The sequence below is a fragment of the Triturus cristatus genome, chromosome 9, assembly GCF_964204655.1.
Source record: "Triturus cristatus chromosome 9, aTriCri1.1, whole genome shotgun sequence".
Taxonomy (NCBI): domain Eukaryota; kingdom Metazoa; phylum Chordata; class Amphibia; order Caudata; family Salamandridae; genus Triturus; species Triturus cristatus.
In genome coordinates, this window is record NC_140592.1 from 146,718,131 (window position 1) to 146,738,742 (window position 20,612).

The following is a 20,612-nucleotide window of genomic DNA, read 5'->3' on the forward strand; positions in this document are numbered from 1 at the left end:
ACACTTTATCCTGATGTGGAGTGCGGTCTCAAGTCAAGGGAAACCTTTTGGTGAATATATATATATATATATATGTTTTAAAAAATCTGGTTCATAGAGGTTTACACACCTCTATAGGAATGCTAAAAATGGCTGTTTAACTTCAGATTTTTTAAATTTTAAAGACCAATATTTATTTGAGATTTTTCTCGATGACTTCTATCCACTTATGGCAAGGAAACTATGTCCAGTTTAGATGGGGTTGCCTGCCAGTTCATGCATTCACAAACAAATGGACCAAAGCCTCCCCATCTGGCTGTCCGGCCTGTGAGAGTCAGAAAGAGTCCCTTACACCCCCCCCCCCCCCCCCCGATTGTTTTTGCTGTGTCCCACTTCCATAACTCCATGTGACTTCGGCGTCGTAAGTTTTTTCCACTAGTGCAGACTAAACGTACCTTTTCCGTCTTCCACAGCTTCGAACTTACTAAATATGAATTCACGGTTTTAAATGCTTTCCAAATTCCAATAACTTTTTAACTTGTTATAAAGATTGTATAATGAACTGCTATTGGTTATACCTTGTGATGCTTAAAAAAAATTATGTATTATATGCTTTTTTATCTTCTGCTTTTATGGTCTGTAATGATCGAAATAAAGCTTGGAAATTGGGAATTGGAAAAGGATCAAGAGAGGCCTCTACACCAGATTCACTTCCTTGTGGGTGTTTCCAGTTCATCTTGGAGATGCAAATTGCGTTGTAAGCATGTACCATGGCTGCATTCTGTGCATATTGGCATTAATGCTGGTGAATTTGAAATGCATGCTGTTTGTACATATATACATATTCACATGTGCTTGCCAGTTTCAAGTTGGGGTGTTCTGAAGAGGATCTGAGAGGCCATTACTCCTAAATTATGCACTTTGCAGATTTTCCTACAATGGCAAAGAGCTTCAGAAAAACCAGTAGCATAGCCATTGAGCCCGACATTTGTCGTCAACAAATGGGATACTTGGCAAGTTGAAAGCTTGAATTTTTCATTTTTCTTTATTGAGAAGTCATTGACAGTAGGACTATCAGGGCACAGGCCATATGTCTGCTCATGAATTAGCATTATTCTGGATGGTGGTCATCGCATCCCTGTACAGCAATTTATTAAGAAAAGTACTGTCTCCTGGTTTTCCCTTTTGGGGCATTTCTTGATTTAGATTCTCCCCATCTCTTAACTTATGTGGAGTTCGCTTCCTGAGATGGGTTAATATTTAGATGGGTATGCTGGTGAGCTGGTGTTTATCCTCTTCTAGAAAACGCAGCAGGTCTTGAAGATAAAGGATTAAGAGGCAGTCAGTCGAGCCCCATTAGAGTAAAATTAATCTTTAATTATTGACATTTTTTATGAAGTGCAATTTATCATTTTCTGCCCACTGCAGGGCACTTGCAGAGCCAGTTGAACGTCTGAAAACTGCAAACAGGGAACAGCAAGACTTCAAAAAAATGCAAAGTATAAACTAATTTTTAGTTTGTAATTAACTGCCCTAGTTTTTTGTAATTAGTTGTCCTAGTTCAACAAAACAGCAGCTTAAAGAGTTCCATTTTAGTGGTTCTCCGAAATAAAGTTTTTGGGTTCAACTCTCATGGTGGGGTTCAAAGCATTCTGGAGCCTCGGCCCTCACTGCTGAAGAATGGTATAAAGACCCTAGATTGGTGTAAAGACCTAATTTGATCTTCAACATACAGGAATTAGGACTGGAATCATGCAGAGTAGTTGAAAGAATTTTTTTAAATAGTTTGGCAGTCTAGGCTGGTAGCATTTGCAGTCTGTGGGATGTTTTTGGAGATTACAGTTCAATCATCATGTCAACTGGTTCCAGTGCCTTGTTTTCAAAGGAGCAAGGATTTTCATAAGTACTAACAAACAGATTGCCCGCTATAACATCTGTTATGAGTCTGGGGTAGATTAAAGTTCGGCATCACAAATGACACCCAGGTTTCTTTCTTTTCGTGATGCGGCTGGTGGGACCTCAGACATGAGGGCCACTTGAAGGAATGCATGTTGAGCCTGCCAAACCTATCAGGTCTTCTGCTTTTGCTTTGCTACAGCAGAATGCTTCCTTGAATCTAGTAGTGTTTTGTGTGATTTGATAGTATTTCTGTAAACCTTTCATTAATCAGGACAACCTTCAGAAAACGTGTTGTGGAGATCAAGGTGCCATTAGAAGGACATTGACACAAAGTCACATTTGAGAGGACCAAGGTTTGGATGGTCATTCTGAATTCTAATCATGAGAAATAGGGGGTTTATTCTTCTTGGTTACAACAGGGATCCATACTCTGGAGGGGATCTAGTGCAAGGTTCTAGGGAATGGGTTGCTGTTTATTGATTGGCACGTGTATACTCCATCCAACAGTGGCCCAAATTTGTTTAAAAAAAAAAAAAATGAATGTGTCTGTAACGCAATTAGTGCTCATTTAAAGTGCTCTGATACCTTTGGGTCTAGTTCGCGCTATGTAAAGCTCCCCCAAAAAGTGTAGCCAAGGCCAATTACAAGGGAGCTGGGAGTGCTCGGAGTAGAATTCTCTTTTGTTGCAAAGTAGGATTTCTGCTTAGGTTTTCTTCAGTTTTTTATGAAATTATATGGCATTCGAGATGGCAAAGCCCATTCTGCATTGTACTGTAGTACTTATAAAAGTTATTGAAAACCCAAATGGCTCTTTGCAACGTGATTACAAGGAAAATGTAGCAATGGATTACAGCAGAAGCACGCTAGACTGACAAATCCATTAAATTTGCGCTCATGCAAACTATCTTTTTGAGCCAAGGACAGTTTATGTGTGTGCTTTGAATGGATACGCACCATCACGTTTACATAGAACATTCACATCACTCAAATATAGCCAGTCTTGTGTTATTACAGACACAAAAGTAAAAGGCCATTATTCTTACCATATAAGTTGCAATTTCATCTGGCGCATCACCATCTAAATCAAACTTGAATGTCACCATTTTGTGATTGTGAGTTTCCAATTGGCATTCCACCATTTTATCACCAGTATTTGAAACCTAGAACACAATAAGTTGTTAGAAACACAATGGGGTAACATAAATTGAGGAATATGCAACACAGTACCCTATAATAACAACTCTAATCAACAGATTTAAGCAAAAGGCTTACATTTAAGATGGTCAGTTTGGGTCTGCACGTCTTTTCTTGGCGTGAACGAGTACGAGAAGATCTCCTATGATGTTTCTTTGCTGGTTTCCCTCCGGCTTGCATACCTTCACACCCATCGCTGAATTCTCTTCCTGAAGCAGCATCAGAACCTGCATAGCTTTAAAAGAAAATAAATTTCTATATGGGGTGTTAGCAAGGGGAAGAGACAAAGACCTGAAAATGGGCACAGTCACTGTACTGCCTAAATGTAGCTTCCCAGACAAATCTCTTTTCCTCCAAACATCGCAATGAGGCTTGTGTTGGCTTTCTCTGGTTTGTATTCCATCCTTATAGGTGTTGAATTGGTCTTCACCCAGCTGTTACTCTCGTCTGTGATTTAGATGTTTCTTCTTTTGATGCTGCCACATTTCTATATTGTTTGTATTTGCCCTCCCCCTTTCTTATCTCTTTCTTCTACTTCCAAATGCCTTAACCTATTCTGCAACTAATTCACTATAACCAACTCATCTCTAGATTTACACTAAACAAGACAGATAGAAGGTTTTCTATTGTCAGGTCTACATTGCTTATTTTAAGACGACTCCTTAAATCCTTTGCGGCAATTTGCAGAGCCTGCCTTGTAGTGGATGGCCAGAGAACTGATTTCCAAAGTGCTGGGGCTTCAATAGAAATGTATTTTCCTCTGGAATATATGTATGAAAATATTTTTATATTACCAACTGGAAGGTTGTTAGGCTACAAGAGATACATTTGGTGGGGAGATGGTTGATTTTGTAAGGATTTAAGCACAGAGGAATCTGGTATTGGTGGTGTGGCACTGCAATGGATGACAAGCTTCCTTACAAATTGCTCTCAGACCGTGAACCTAGGGCCGTTCCGTTCTAAGCCCAAAGAACTGACCAAGGGGGTGCCCCAGGGGTCTTGTTTAAGCCCCACCTTATTCAACATCTAGATCGCCCCTTTGGCCGCACTTCTAAGGAACTATGGGTTCATCCCGATATCATATGCAGATGACACCCAACTTACTTTTTCCTTTAAGAAACCTCTCCAGAGGGCTCAAGCCACCTTCTCCTCCGGCATGCTGGCAATCTCTCAATGGATGTGTAACAACTTTTTACAACTAAACGCCAGAAATATTGAGATCATGCTGTTGGGAGCGGCTCCACTGTTGTGGACCCCAGAGTGGTGGCCAAGAGAGCTTGGGACTGTTCCAGTACCAAAGACAATGGTAAAAAAACGTAGGGGTTCGTATCGAACAGACCCTAACCATGAAGGAACACGTGACCCATACGTTTAGCTCTTGCTTTCACGTGTTAAGCTTAAGGAGAGTCTTCCCTTTCCTTCATGATTCTACAAGGAAGTCTCTTGTTCAGGCTCTTGTGTTGGGCAGGTTGGATTATTGCAACGCTTTGCAGATTGCAGCCAATGAGTCTTCCCTGGATCGCCAACAGGTAGTACAGAATACGGCGGCCCTGATAACACAGAATGCCCCTTATCGAACTGCCTCACTGCCCCTTCTCCAAAAGCTCCACTGGCTGCCTGTACGCAAACTAATACAATTTTAAGTTTGCTGTATTCAGGGCCAGACTGGGAACCAAAACCGGCCCTGGCAAAGTGCTCGGCCGGATCCCCCCCCCACCGGCGAGCTCTTTGCCAGGGCTGGTTTTCGCCCAATTTTGTTACAGGGCCGATTTTGCAGCTATGCTGCAAAAACAGCCCTGTAACAAAAAACGACCCCCAGGGACCCAAAATCGGCCCCCACCCATGCGGCCCACTGGGGGGATTGCCCAGTGCCCGCTACAGCCAGTCCGGCCCTGGCTGTATTACTCACAAAGCAGTGTGGGGTAAAGAATCTATCTACTTGGTAGAGAAACATAACCGTTACATTCCCCAAAGAGATCCCCGCTCTGGTTCGAAATCTCTCCTTAAGATACTGAAGATTAAGAAGTTAAGGACAGGGGGAAAAGCATTTTCATATCTGGCACCTCTTTATTGGAGTGAGAAAGCAAAAGACACACAATTGATGGACGGAATGCAGGACAAATCAAAACATTCACCCCCAGTCAAGAGATTTGGGTTAAATCCATCATTCTTTTGCTCACCATGCCACCCCAGTTTAGACCTAGCCATATGCAAATAAGTCTTGACCCTGTGCCTCATGGGAACAGTCCAGCCTGAACTGCCAAGCCAGGTCCTCCCTGGAACGGGAACAAGCATCCTAGGACCGGTTTCAGGGTTTCACCCCTCTTCAGCCAGGATAGCTGGATTCCAGTGGCACAGTGAGCTTTCCATCTTCTATGCTGTATCTACAGAGGTGAGCAGTTGTTTATAAATTGGCTCTGGTACAGAGTAATTAATGGCACCTGAGGGTTTAAGAGATCAAAGATAGGCCTGATTATTGTCAAATAATTGATTTGAGAGGATGTTGGCAGTGATAGTAGCCTTAAGTTGCTGTTATGGTGCGATCTGTCTTTTCTTTTTATTTAGAAAGGGTTAGTTGAGCAGCATTCATGTTTGCTCCTAGCTTAGCCTTGAGCTTGGGTAGACGACCACCACACACAACATTACAATAATCAGTTAGGAAAACGACAGAAGCAATCCATTGTGGATGCAGAAATGAGATGCAGCAGAGGAGGTAAGGATAACTGAGGAAAATTACAGTACAAATGGCAGCATTCAAGAATAGAGTTTACAGGAAGACCATGAAAGAAGCATGGACAAGGCATCAAGACATTGGTCTGATGTGCTGAGGCACAACCCATTCTGGTTCATTCACATGTGCGTGGTTGAGGCAGTCAGTGCCTCACGTAAATGAATTGAATTTGGGTGCCACAAATGTACTAATGATGTGCTAAACTGAGGCCCTTGAAGGACTGAGTGGTGGCATGTACATAATGAAGAGGACTTGGAACAGTACTGACTCTTCGGTCACCATCCAGCAGGATACTATTATTAATGAAGTCAAGAAACAGAGAGCCATATGTATAAAACGATTTACCTGCGATTTGCTAAATTAGTGGGTTTGCAACTGCTAAAATGTTTTTACCTTCATATTAAACCCACTTACAGAGTTTCAAAAGTATTTGCAGTTTGTTAAATGATTTTAGAAATTGTTTATGAATTGCTATTTGGAAGGGGCATGTTGGGCGGTTGCTTCCAAATAGCGATTCCTCATATGTCATGATAGTTTGAAACTGCAATTCTGGTCGCAAACCATTGAAAAGTTACTGATTCCATAGAGTTCAAGGGGACCACTGCCAATTTTCAAAGAAACTTAAAAAATATAAGAAAAAGAAGAAAACTTCTTAGGAAATCTGTCAGTTTCTAAAAAAAATTGTAAAACGTAAAAAGGTACTTTAAAGTCAAACAGACATGGTGCTATGCTGGCTCCAGTAGGCAACCATTACTGCGGTATTCTCAAATCTAAGTGAGTGACAATTAAATTAATGTGGTAGGTCTGAATGCGACCTACTCGTAATTCTTTTATTGTGAACCAACCTATTTGTGCATAGGCCAATTTGCAAAAAAACTTTCTGGTTCACAAATTGTGACCAGTATTTGTGACAAGAAAACAAGGATATCTTGCAACCGATTATGGTAGACCTATGTAGATGGCAGATGTGCTTGCTGTCATCCAACTTGTCCAGCATCTTTGAAAGTTCACTAAGGAGTGTGGCACTAGCATGGCCTTTGGATGGAAACAGCTCTTTCTAGTGTTGGTGAGTAGTTTTGAGCCCAAGACATGGGCAGAAGCGAGATTAGAAACAGCAGAGGAGGCAGTTTTGTTCTTGATGAAATGGTATGTGTGAAGTAAAGATCTTTCCATGCAAGGAAGGCTAGTTACTGCCCTCTAAACTGCCAGTCTCTCCGCATGTACCCTGATGGGATAGCTATTGCAAATGCAATGTTATTTAGCTTGATATCCTTAGGTTTCCTACCTCTTGACTTATTTATTTTAAAAGTTTTATATAGCGCGAACATGACCACCGAGGGTATCCGAGCGCTTTACAGTTTATACATCCAGAAAGGGTAGAAGCAAACAAAAACAGTCTAATAGAGTCCGAAATTCTTGTGAACCAGGCACCTGGGCTACAAGTCCACGGCAGAATCCCCATATCAAATTGAGTCGCCCGACTGAAGCAGAAATGTCTTCATCAGGAGCCCTTTGACTTCTTTTTTGAAGAGGACAGTGGAAGGGTTCACTCTGATTTCGGGAAGACGGGAGTTCCAGATCTTTGGAGCCACCCCTGAGAAGGCACGAATGTAGGTGGTCTTTTTCTTGAATTTTTGTGGTTTGAGCAATAGAGTACTGGCACTTCTGGAGGCTCTCGAACCACATGAGAGCTCCAGTTTCTTAGCGAGGTATAGCGGGGTATTGAAGTGGATGACTGTGCCATGCATACGATTTTTAGCTGTATCCAAGCTTCATGTGTTAGTCAATTCAAGGCCCTTAAGTCCGGAGAAATATGGTTGAATTTTTTTGTACCAGTTATGAGCCTAGCAGCAGATTTGAGGGCAACCCTAAGAGGAGCCGTCATCACTCTGGGCAAGCCGCAAAGCGTTGCGCTACCATAGTCCAGCTTTGAAATCACTAATGCTTGCACTGCAACCTTTAGGTCAGGAGCAGGGAGATAGGGTTTGATTTCCCTTAGGAAGCGGAGTTGGAAGTTCGCTCCTTTGGTGAGGGTACTGGTGTGCTTCTGCATGTTCAAAATTTGTCTAACACAATATCCAGAGCGGTTGCCGAATCAACGAGGTGAGGTCTACAGTTGAAAGCAGTAAGCTGATTCAACCATTGTTCCAAGACCGGAGATTGATTGCGAGGTGAGATTAGGAGGAATTCCATTTTGAGAGCATTTAGCTTCAGGTGGTTACATGTCAGCCAGCTTTGTGTTTCAAGAAGGACTGAGTTGAAGGCCTGAATGTCCTCGGGGAGGCGATCTTCAGGTATAGTTGGGTATCATCCGCATACATGTGGTAGAGAATGCTGGATGCTTTCAGAATTTCTGTCAGTGGCTCCATGAACAGGTTAAAGAGCGTGGGAGAAAGCGCTGAGCCTTGGGGAACCCCCACAGTGACCGAAGGATGGGACAGGGATTGGTTCACCTTGAAGCTTTGGGATCTATTATGGAGGAATGAAGAGAACCAGTTTAGAACAGGCCCAGACAACCCCATCCTGTGTTTTAGGCCTGTGTTCTAGGAGGTCAATTAGGTTATCATGTTTAACAGTATCCAATGCTGACGAAAGGTAAAGAAGGATCAGTAGGTACAACTCATTATGGTCCAACATTCTAAGCGCATCAACAACAATGTGCATTAGCTCAGAATCTGTACTATGGCCCGAGCGGAAACCAGATTGGCATTGGTCCAGGAGTTGGAAATGGTCAATGTGATTACAGAGTTGGGCTAGCACACATTTCTCCAGGAGCTTTGCCAAGGTGGGGATGTTAGAGATTGGGCGAAAGTTGTGAATGTCAGTGGGATCAGCAGATGGTTTCTCTAGAATCAGGGTAACATGACCCGATTTAAGGCAAACCAGATTAGCACCTTGCCGAAGTGATGAGTTGACAATCGTAGTGCCAAGAGTTAATAAGGAGGTTCTGACTTCCGGGAAAAGGTTCGATGGCAGGGGGTCGTTGTAGTGATTGGAGGGTTTCAGAGTCTACAGCATTTCGCGAATAGTGCATTCATCCAAAGTTTGGAAAAGACTACAGGATGCATTGTTTTTGGGGAGGTGGGGCTGCGCAGGGACTGTGGTATCAAAACCTGGGGGAAGGAGGGTGTTCAGTGGACTGGTAGACAGGTGATCAAGGGCACAGCGTAATTCAGTTTCAATCTTAGTGGTCTTACCAGTGAAGAAATAAGCAAATTCTTCGCAGTTCGGCAGTGACCATTGACCCAGTAACGAGAGATTAGGATGACTGTTAGCTTGGGACTTGATGAGTTCAAATTGTTTTCTGAAAAAGGCGGCCTTCGAGCATCTGATGCGTGTATTGTACATGCTTTTTAGGGATCTCAGATGGTAGAGATCTTCAAGGGAGGGATAGGATCACCACGACCTTTCTGCAAGTCTTAAATTTCTTTTTTCGGAATTAAGACTATCATTGAACCACGGTTTGGAGATTTTAGAGGATATTCTTTTAAGCTGTAGAGGTGCAACTGAGTCTAGAACATTGAGCATTGAGTGGTTGTAAGGTCGTGGACGTCCGACATGTTCGCGGGAGGGGGCAGGATGTTCTCGCAGAAAGCAGTCTGATGTTGAGAGTTGATGATCCGTAAACATCTTTTCAACTGTTTAGTGTTTTTAGGTTGGGCTCTGCTTGCTCTTATCGACTCGAGGATGAGGAATGTGATGCACTAGTGGTCTGACCAGTCACACAGTAGGATCGAGTCCAGAAGGATGGAGTTGGGCTTACTAAGGACAAGATCTAAGGTAGTTCCTTTGATATGAGTAGGGCTATCACAGATTTGTATTAGGTTGAGGTCTAGTAGGAAGGATTTAGGGCTATTGACCACCACATCATTCCCATCATTCCAGTGGAGGTTGAAATCTCCCAAGACGACCTGAGGGCCATGGAAATCCACATTGGCTGAGATAATGTCCATGATCTGTTCTGTGAAGGGAAGGTTGTCGCGAGGGGGGTGGCAGTACGTGTGAAGTTTGCAAGACTGAGTGTTGTTACCAGTCACTACAATGCATAGGTATTCACAAGACGGCAGGAGGTTGGATTGAGTACTTTCACTGTTAGATTGCAACGGTGCAAACATGCAATGCCGTCACCTTGTCCACTTGTTCTGTCCAACCTAATGATATCGTAGTTGGGAGGCACTAAAATGTCCAGGATGGGAGAAGCGGAGTCTTTTAGCCAGGTTTCAGTCAGCATTACGAGGTCAAGGTCCTGGGCAAGGATGAGTTTGGCAATGTCCGCAGCATGTATAACTTCCGATCTACAATTTAGGAGCACGCATTTTAGACTTATGTTGGTGTCCGTTGGTGCAGGTAGTGAGGTGGTGACTCTTGACAGGTTGTTTTCATTTAATGCTCTGGTGTTTGGCGTAGGTTCCCTGAAGGGATCTGTGGGGATGGATTCAAGTTGGAGGTTTGTTATGGTGTAGGGATGTGCTGGGTCATATGAGAGTAGGAGAGAATGAATATGAGGGTGTGGTGTGGAGGCCCAACTATGGGGAGTGTGGGTGACGTAACCGACTCAGATGACTTAAAGTGACATTTTAGCACCCCAGTGCTGTTTTTCTGCATAGGCATCTGTTGGGGGTGAGAGGGGCTAGTTGGCTAGCTTACTGATTTTGAGCCAGTTATCCATATGGGAGAAGGTCATTAAGTCATCCCTCTGGTATTGGAAGGAACCTACACTGGGGGGGGGGAAACGGGTAAAAAGACAACAGAGTGTAGTATATAACTGAATAAGTTTCTGCTTCCATAACTTGGGATCAAAAGGAGACTTTTAATTTCTTTCCCATGGTAGCATGCAGGACAGTAAATGCATCTCACTTTACATTCACAAGTGAGGTTTGCCTTTTCACAATGCTTTACTAGTTTCTGGACGTTATTAAAGGTCATCATAGTTCAAATGTCTGAAGGTGACTCTCTTACTGATACGTCAATGCCCAGATAAGTGTGGCAGAAGTTACCATGATTGTTATTCAAGTTTCTGGTCACAGAAGTAGACCTGTTTGTGGCACTAACAAACTGATCAAGAACAGTGCATTGTACAAGCGGAGTATGGGTCACGACAGGGATTGATGCTTTTATAGGAGGTGGCTTATCAGAGCAAAGATCACTTCAAAGCTATTACCGGTCTTTTATATGGGAGTATGCATGGTTATCCATGACTTCTACCACTCCATGTTTTTGGAAGAAGGGTTTACTCCAAGATAGACAGCATGTTTTGATCTAGTACATTTGAGTAGAATGTTGCATAAATGTTTTTTTTTGGGGGGGGAGGGGGAAGTGCGGGGTTACAGTGAACTCCACAGGCAAAGGAAGATGCAAGCACAGTGATACATGTTACAAGCAGATATACAAAGAGATTAAATGAGAGTCAGTTAGATGGTTTCAGAAAAAAATGAAGTTCCCCTACCTCTAGAGCTCCAGTAGACTATTCAACCAAGTCTGTAAACAAAGAAGGCCCAGGGGCGCTAACAGGTTACTCAGCAAAGTTTCCATTAGTTCAAGTGGTCTGTCATGCTCATTTGCGATAGATAGGGCACCACACTGGGTATATGTATAGCATTGGGCATTGAATGGCAAGGTCTGTTGAATTTTGTGGACTGTAAGAAAAGTATAGTTCTTTGATGGGACCTTCAACATCATGGTGTGTGCACAATAGGAGGACTGGCGTGTTATTTAAAAGAAGGACAGACAAGAAGGTCAAGGTTATCAGGTCTTTGTGTTGTGGGGTTTTAACCTTTAAGAACACTTTTGGGGGTGAGTGAAAATACACAAAGCATTGTGGGGAACACTGTGTAACCATAGGACAATTGAAACCTGGGTTATGGCAGTGGGTGATATCGAGCAAAGCGAAGACATGGGAATCTGGAAATGGCTGACTAAGAAATGGGTAAAAGTGAGTGGTGGTAGTGTGAGCTAGCAATTGCAGAAGGCTATTTGGATGACATTAAGGAGGAAGCAGTGTTACTCCTACTTAATTCTATTGTTTACAGAATGGGATCCACAGTTAAAAGGTAGACAGGTTAGCCAAATATCTTTGAACCAGTACACTACCATTCTTACAATGGCTGAGTAAGAAAGGTGGCAGCTCGTTCATGCATACAAAAAGCAAAGCTGGGTAGTACTCCACTCCCCAGGATGCTGTGTGTACAAACGTGAATGAAGGTAAAGCGTGAAGTTTCACAAAAGTAAATAGAAGTGCTATTTTGTTACATTTTGCAAAATGTTCATGATTTAATCAAAACAAAAAGTTGGGGGTAATCACCAAGTCAATTCAGTTTTTTTTTTCCCTTTCAAAAAAGGTACCCGTTGCACTTTACAGTGTTACATAAAGTATTTTGAGGAGTAGAATCAGGCACTGCCCCCTCATGTGGTAAGTAGCAACAGCAAGGGCGGGGGGGGGGGAGGTTTCAATGAGTTTTTGTAGTCAGGTTTTTCCTTTAACAATGCTTGATAGTACTAGTCGAGTAACTACATTATGCTCCTACCATATACCAGTTACTTTAAAGAGTTCATTTTATAGGTTAAAACAATCAACAAACATTTTTTTCACAAAGAACCCTGTGATTTGAGTTATTGCCTATGTATCCGAAATGTTATATTTCATGATATTTACACACTGCAGTACCTAAGACACTTCAATTGCAGGTGGACACGTCTAACAATTAAATGAGATATCAGTGAGAATTACCTATCACTGGTCTGTACTTGAGTTTGTTGGTTTTCCTGAGATACATGCTCCTGAAACATAATAAATGTAATTTAGCACACAACACAATGAATACAAATATGAAGAGAACTGTAGCCATTTTATCATTATTTAAAAGAATTGTGAGGAGTGCAGCGGTAGAATTATCTTCCTGCTTTTATTCCATTCACATGATTTAAAGGATTTTTCAAATGGTGTCAGTATGGGACATCTGGATTAGTCTATGGCAGGGATGATTACTGAAAACGACAAATTCCTGACAGCACCTTTGATCTAGTTTATGGTCTCAGTTAAGGGATTGTTAAAGAATGTTGAAGTTCAATGTAATTTTTACAAAGTTGGGTTAACACAGATTCAAATGTGCACATCGCATCAGTCAAACTGTGGTGAGAGCCTGGACCAAATTCACTGTTGAAACAATGATAACATGTTCTCTTCTTGCAAAAAGACCCATTTTGTTGAAATAATCAAGCTCAATAAACATAAGATCCTCTACTTTTCACAGCCTTAACTCAAAGGATTTAGACAAAAGCATTTAAAAAGAAAGTCCTGAATATGCCCTACCAGACACCCCCATTTAAAAAAATAGCCCAGGAAATTAATTAGCATTCTATGAAATGCTGCACTTTCACAGGTAAAAATGAAGACATGGACATTTCAATTACACAAACAGCTTGTGAGAAGATGATTGAGGCAGCACTGCAAGACCGTAATACTATCCCCCGACTATACTCTACAAATGGAACAGCATCCTTAAGTGATTTAAGTTAATATTAACAACCCTGTGTGTACATTTGTGTCAGTTGTCCCCACATGGTGTATACAGGTTGAAGATATTTGAATTTTTGCTCACAGCTACACCTCATATTAGAAATTACAACAGTTCTTTCCATTACCTATGGCCACTTTTTTTTTTTTTTTTTAAACATAATACACTTTGAGTAACAACTAAAGGGAGAATCAGACATAGAATCAGTTAAAAGGTTATTGGCCTTAATTCTGGCCACTCTTCAACATCTAGGTATAAAAATACATACACACTCAGATCTGTTGGAGGGCAACCTGGTTAAGGCAATTAGCTCACTCCGTTCACAAATTATCTTTAAAAAAAAAAAAGAATTTCCCTCACAGTGACTGGTTGGATATCCTTTGCTAAAATGATAATGCTACTATAGCTCCTATATCATTTCACTAGTCTTCGACTACAGGTTCCCTCTACCACCTTCCAGGAACTTGAGTCATTGTTAGTCACGCTAATCTGAAAGACAGGAAGGAAACGCGTTGCTTTATCCAAGATGAAACTCCCAACCTCAGGCAGAGGCTTGGAGGTTATAGACTTTCTTGGCTATTATATTGCAGCACAACAACTGCAATGGCCGGTGGAATGGCTCTCTGAATATCACATACGAGAGACCAGCTTCTTCCTAACTCCGATCTGAAACAGGGCCCTCCACTCAGTCCTATTCCATCGTACGGCCAAGTTTGTTAAACTTCCCCTTTTACTCAAGAGAGACCTAGCTAGTTTTTAAACATGCTATCTCCTATGCAAAACTGCTAGATTCCTATGCCCCAACAACATCCCTACAGGGTCTTCCAACCACTAGGGTCCCCTCCGATTTACAGAGTTCAACAAATGGACAGAGGTATGTTTGAGTACAGTGGGGGACCTCTTCAAGGAGGGCTTCCTAACTAGCTCCTAAGACCTGATGGAAATGCATGATTTACGTGGAAGTAACTTCCTGTTATGTTGTAGAGTTCATGAAGTCTTAAAAAGCAGTGGAACATACAGTTGGCTGAACCAGGATCAAAAAATATATTCTTGCAAAGACTACATACAATTGTGAATGGCAGACGTTTGGTTATCTGGTTATTGAAAGCTATCCAACAATACATGGGTACTAGCTCGCTTCCTTTGCGAGATAATTTGGAGGAAACACTTGGGCAGCACTTCACTGATGTAGGGTGGCTAAAATCCTGGAATACCCCCAAAAGGTTCCAAACAATGACTGGTTAAAGTGTTTTCAATTTCACGTCTAGCATGGAGCTTATTTGACCTTACACAAACTTCACAGGATATACCCAGCGCCCATGCTTGCCTCTGGTGCTATACAGTTATGCAGCTCTGGCTGATATTCTCCATATGTTTTTGGAACTGCCCACCTTTACAATTGCTTTGCTCCTAAGTAATTGCAGACATATCTACTATAATAGAACATTAGATAGCTGTGGACCCGGGAGGTTGACTGCTTGGCCTCCTTAGTAGATTAATGTACCTCTCGCTGTTCTTTACCACGCCAGCCATATCTATGTGCTGGAGAACTCCCCTTTACGCCCCGTTTTGCCCACTGGAGATATGAGGCCCTAAGCAGAGTGAAGGGTAGAACTCTCCTCAGGGAAGGAAAAACAGTATCCGAAGGTGACCGATCGCAATTTGTGATGTCTTGCTTGATGCCTTTATGGAGCAGGATAAGGATGATGCCATGGAACCCTATTTAAATCCATGCTATTGCCAACCGTATCAGTGCTCTATCCTTTTAGAGCTGCAAGAGAGACTCCCTAAACCATTTCTCTTACAAATTCTCACCGTCGTGGCCTTACATAATCTGGCTTCTTACCTTGTTTCACACTCCCTCTTATACACCCTTCTAATCTACTTTGGGGTTGGAATCGCTCGTCTCCTTTTTGATACATTGGATAATTGGTGTACTCTCCCTCCAGGTGCCGCACTAAAACAGACTTGTGGCCAGAGTTTCCTGCTCCCCTTTGTAGCCCCTGAGGGGACCTGGCTGGTGTACTGTTTACTTTTTTTCTACCTTAGGGGTTCAGTGTCGCATACATAACAATCGGACGCAACACTACTCAAAATATTTACTGATTATTATTGGTTGCAATGCTTTTCAGTTCCCGTTAGTATATTATCCACAGCAATGTTAGCTTAGGTATTGGTACTTTTCAATTCATCTATCCTACCAATTTGTTGACTAACATCCATTGAGGTTTTCAACCTGGATGACTATATATTGTAGAAAGGTTTGACAAAAATAGGATTCAAAAAATAAAAATAGACTTAGTTTAAAGGTAATAGTATTACCAGAATAGGCATTCTGCTACTTTCATTAAAAAAAGAAAAAAAAGAAAAGAAAAAAAAACACACCACCCACTGTGGCTTTGAGCCGAAAACAATAGTTTGTATATTAACGCGACACAAAATTATGTGGAATAAAGTTGCTCATCCTAGTGCTCAAAAGACAATACCGCGAAATTGCTGAAGGTACAGAAGAAAACCTCACTCACTGCTTAGCAGTAGCATGGTCCACCAATTTCCTGATGCAAGTTACGTGCCACAGTTTTGAAGTTTGGCCTATTCTCATTGTTATCTTAATTATTACAATCAGTTTTTGACAGTGTGGACAAAACACACTCCTTTGTCCTGCTATTTCACTTACATATGTACATGCCACATTTGAATATAGGCACCTGTGCATAGTAAAGTACTGTTTTTCTGCTTGTAAGCTGGGGTAATAGTAGTTCTTGTGTTTAAAAAACAAATTTCACTGAGCTTCTGATATTTGTTCATGTAGTTCCTGTGTCCACTTATTTTGTAATCCCTTATCACTTGCGACAACTAATTGTTCCAAACAATTTAATACCAAGGAAGAGATAATCAGACTATTAAAATATTTTCAGTAAGATTCTGAATTGTAAAAATTTCACTTGCATGTATTACTTTGAGGCCATCTTGAATTTCATAAATAAGTATAGTGAGGTAAAATTGTTAAATTTGTTAGCATTTGCCTAATTACAACAAGCCAATGTTCCTCCTTCCGTAAAACCTACAGGAACATTGTGCTATTTCACATGGTTATTTCACATGAAGATATATAGAGTGATCCTGAGTTTTGATTAAAAATGCACCAGACACTGCCCAACAGCAGTGAGGTGGCTGATTTGATGAAGAAATCCATATTACATCCAATGAGACATAGAAATGTAGGTGTAACTCTATCCTCTTACTTCTGAACAAACTAAACTTCACTTTCCAGTGGTCACAGCATATTTCTATTGGCAGTTGGGAGAATCCCTCCTTACTGTCATTAGAACTCAGCTGTTTCGAATAAGAGATCTTGGCAAAACGTATGCGGGAAAGTATTCCTGCCATGCATCATTTTGAATCCTGAACACTCATGGGCTTGGAACTACGAAGGACTGTACCAAGAAGAGTTTAAGGTAACGTGTGGGGCTAAACAATTCAAGATTTAAGCAGGCAACTCAATTTTGGACTTTGGTTTATACATTTCAGGAACCAGTAAGGTATTCAGAGTTTGAGGATCGATATGAGAACACCTGTATGGGGTATTCCTTCCAGGCTGTGGCAAACTGGCCTATGGTGGCTGGGACAACATGAATAGCAAGACATCCTTAGTCAAGGAGAGGACTTCTGGGTCATGACAGAAAGCTGCAGTATTTAAATATCACAAAGACTTGATAAAGCTGCCAGGCAACTTTCATGTTGTTGAGGTTCTGTAATTCTCGAGTTTGACTCCATTTTGTTCTGTGCCACCATTTTGTGTTACCCTTACGTAGGCCTGTGAAGGTAGCCTGGCGAATAAAGTGGCCTGGCTTCTTAGTTCATGTATACATTAACTAGGTTTCATTTTGACTCTGAAATGAACTGTAAGAAACTGAACTCTGCACCTGAAACTGACCCCGCAAAGCCAATTTCCCTGATCAATCTTTGTCTGAGATTGCCAATCAATGTTCAGGACATCGTTAACTTTTAGTTTCCTTGCACATGCCTTATCTTGTTCAGCATCTGTTACCGTTTCTTTTTTTATGTTTCTTCATTACATGGATTATGCTTTCAATTATAGGTTTGTCCGGCTTGTGGAGATTGAATTTGGGACATTCTTAATAATTAACTTTTGGGTTGGGATACTGTAAATGGAGTGGTTATGTGACACCGTTTGAAAATGTACCTTATTGGCTAGAATTTTGTGCAGTGGGTGTACATTTATAATGTGAATATTGGGTATAAAAGGAGACATCTCGCCTTAGTAAAATGAGCAGTCTCCTGAGAATTTACACCGTGATGTATTTCTAGGATCACGGTTTGTTGACTTCCATGCCTGTTATGCTCACCTTGTGCTCTGAAATCTGTTTTGGCTTTGCTGTATTGCTTTGTTTCTCCCTTTGCGGCTCAGACAACCCTTGATCCATTTCTTAAGTATTGGACTTACCAGATACGCGTCAGATTTGCTTAGGTTCACTATCATCCACCTTTCCGAAGACCATGAGTACACATGCTTCTATGTTTATTTTGAATGTGGAGCGCTTTTTGTAAATAATATAATGCTGCATATACCTTCTCTGATTAGTGGATGGTCCTACCACCCAAGAATCTCCATGAATACCCATTTATATGGCAACCAATGATGTACCACCAGAGATCACTATGCTAAAGAACATCTAATCATGCAGTTTGTCTCTTAAATTCCCCATTCCATCTGGCGTTTGGCTGTGACTGGTATGTCCTCGTTGGCACAGACGAAGACACATTGAGGAGTGCGGCGGACTGACATCGGAGCTTGACATTTGGCATTGGCAAAACCAGACACTACATTTCGTTATAATCGGAGCAATAACAGCTTCAAGTTATTTGTCCTTATTAAACTTTTGGAATTTTTATTCACCATGTAGGATGAAACAATTTTTCCTTCAAACAATACTGCTACCAATATTAAACGCTCCATTGGTTTAATACAATGTAACAAGGTCATGGGCATAAAGTGAGCTCTTCGGTTTCCTTTAATTTAATCGCGGTCTTGCAATTCATACACAAAGCCAAAGTAGTGATTCCATAGGTCTAGTTAAGACTATAAATAAAGGCTCTGGAGCATATCCTGCACTGTACCTCCTTCTGCATTAATCATGATAAAGTATTTGAATGAACCATGATAACAAGCGTGTTTTGATAAACAGATTGAATGTTTTTTAAGAACCATTAGATACATCTGTATGGTTCAAGAATGCACATAGGAGGTGACTTCTAAACCACTAACTTCTATAGGCTTTGCCATAGTGCCTACAAGGTTGATGATCGCAGTGAACACCTTCAATTTATCATGCACATTACCGTGCAATATAAAAATCATGTTGATCTCCCACCATACATTCTGGTATCAATATTATCAATCACCTGGTTAAGATAACCACATCGCTGAAACTGTTTAACATTTAATGTTCTTCTAGTATTTAAATGAAATTTATATGAATTGTTCCAATTTTGATCTTTCATCAAATTGGATTTCAGGATTTCCGTTTTTTGGCCTTTGCTCATATTTGTTACACAAACATTAGTATCCAAATCTACATCAATTTGTGTCGTGTGCCATTAAAAACACTTTAGGAGAATCCACATAACATCTCATGGTCAAGAGTGCATCTTGTTGGCTATTCTTTCAATGTTGTCTATTGAAATCCTGTAGATCGGTGCTAGCATGATGCAAAGAAGTTTGATCACCAATTCATGTTGTTACTGTACAAAAGCTTCTCCTTAACATAATGTTTAATCCCGACTGCTGCTATTAAAGCAGAAAATGTAAGAATGACACTACTCCATGTGCTACTACCGCCGCATTTCAAGAAGACAGATGCAGTAAATGGCATTTTGAGATGGTGCCTGCTTTTGACATTGATTATGTTTTTGTGATCTAGCAATATAACCATGTACAATTTGCTTCCTACAATATTATGCCTGGCATGTTGGCTGATTGCACTATGAACTGCACGTGAACTAAACTATTGTCAATACTAATGGCCATAAAAGTACTCAGTGGTAAATAGGTTTTCAGCCTAATGTATTTGCAAACCAGTCAGCCGTGCTTATTTGCTTTTAGCGAAATGTAAGCTCTTTAGATTTTCAAAAAACCTTCTCTGCTGGACACTTTCGCTGAAGAAAATGTATGTTTGCCTGTCAATAGGGAGTGCTAGTGGTATACCAACTTCACAGAGATGCATCATTAAACAGTTGTAGGAGCCTAGTTCTTACAAGTTTACCCATGAAATTTAGACAGTGGACCTTCTACCATGTTATTTAAGTCACAGTTTAGCATTATTTTGTCACATGCGGTCACGTTTGGAGTTTGTAATTCCATGCCTCCCACGTGCTCACTATATCCCATGGTGTACATTTGATGGCACACTACATTAGAATGGAAAAGAGCTTGAGATCTGATTCTGTAATATGCTTTTAATTGCTCTCAATAGTACCCCTCACGTTTGTTGATTTTTGCCATTTCTTTTCTTTGAATAAAATATATCCAGGTGAGATTGTAGGCCCCAGCACAGTTCTCCAGTCTCATATGCATATGCACCTACAGGCAGTGAATGAAGTCATCTGATGTGTTTAGGCATGTAGGTTTCCAATAACGTCTGCCAATTGCTTACTCAAAGGGATTTTTTCAACAGTTCCTCCAACAGTTGCACATGTAAAAATAACCTGCCGCCTTTAGATTGCAAGAGCAAGGTAAGTATGTAGTTGCTCTAGTTTTTTTTTTTTTTTTTTTAATCAATGAGACTCCAAAGCTCCTGCTCACATTGGCCTGTTGATGATATGAGAGGCCTTATTATAAATTTGAAACCTTCTGCAATTACCTACAGTTGGTCCAGCTAGAAATCTTTTCTCTTATTGGGTATGACAGTCACAAGAAACACACACCCAATACTTGTGAATAAGACATTTCCATATAGGCTTTACATGAGCTCGCTGTACGTCTTTTCGGGCATCAACACACAGGGCAGTGGCCATGAACATACACCTTCATGTCCCCAGAAACCTACAGTTCTTGTCAGGCTGCACTAGGTGGTCTTGTAGGGTTAGGGTTTCTCTTTTGCACTTATGACCCCTTTTAAATTGTATTCATAGAAAACACAATTTCACCTATGTCTGTGGTTAACTGAAGCTCAATTATGCCCATTTCTGCCACTTAGAGCATCTGGATGGACTTAGGACTCAATTTAGATTTTGGCAGTCGGGCACTAAAGTCACAAATGTGACAGCTATCC

At 41.2% G+C, this 20,612-nt stretch overlaps 1 protein-coding gene across 8 annotated transcripts in view; it reads right to left on the reverse strand.

The window, feature by feature from the left end:
• Nucleotides 1-20,612, reverse strand: part of WNK2 (WNK lysine deficient protein kinase 2) — a 647,264-nt gene that overhangs the window by 267,759 nt on the left and 358,893 nt on the right. For all 8 annotated transcript variants that reach the window (XM_085624584.1, XM_085624585.1, XM_085624586.1 and 5 more), the window contains 3 exons: nt 12,531-12,580; nt 3,151-3,307; nt 2,922-3,038 (listed from right to left, as the gene is read on the reverse strand). In XM_085624584.1, coding sequence (XP_085480710.1) covers nt 2,922-3,038; nt 3,151-3,307; nt 12,531-12,580 — 324 coding nt within the window. The remainder of the gene's footprint in view (nt 1-2,921; nt 3,039-3,150; nt 3,308-12,530; nt 12,581-20,612) is intronic.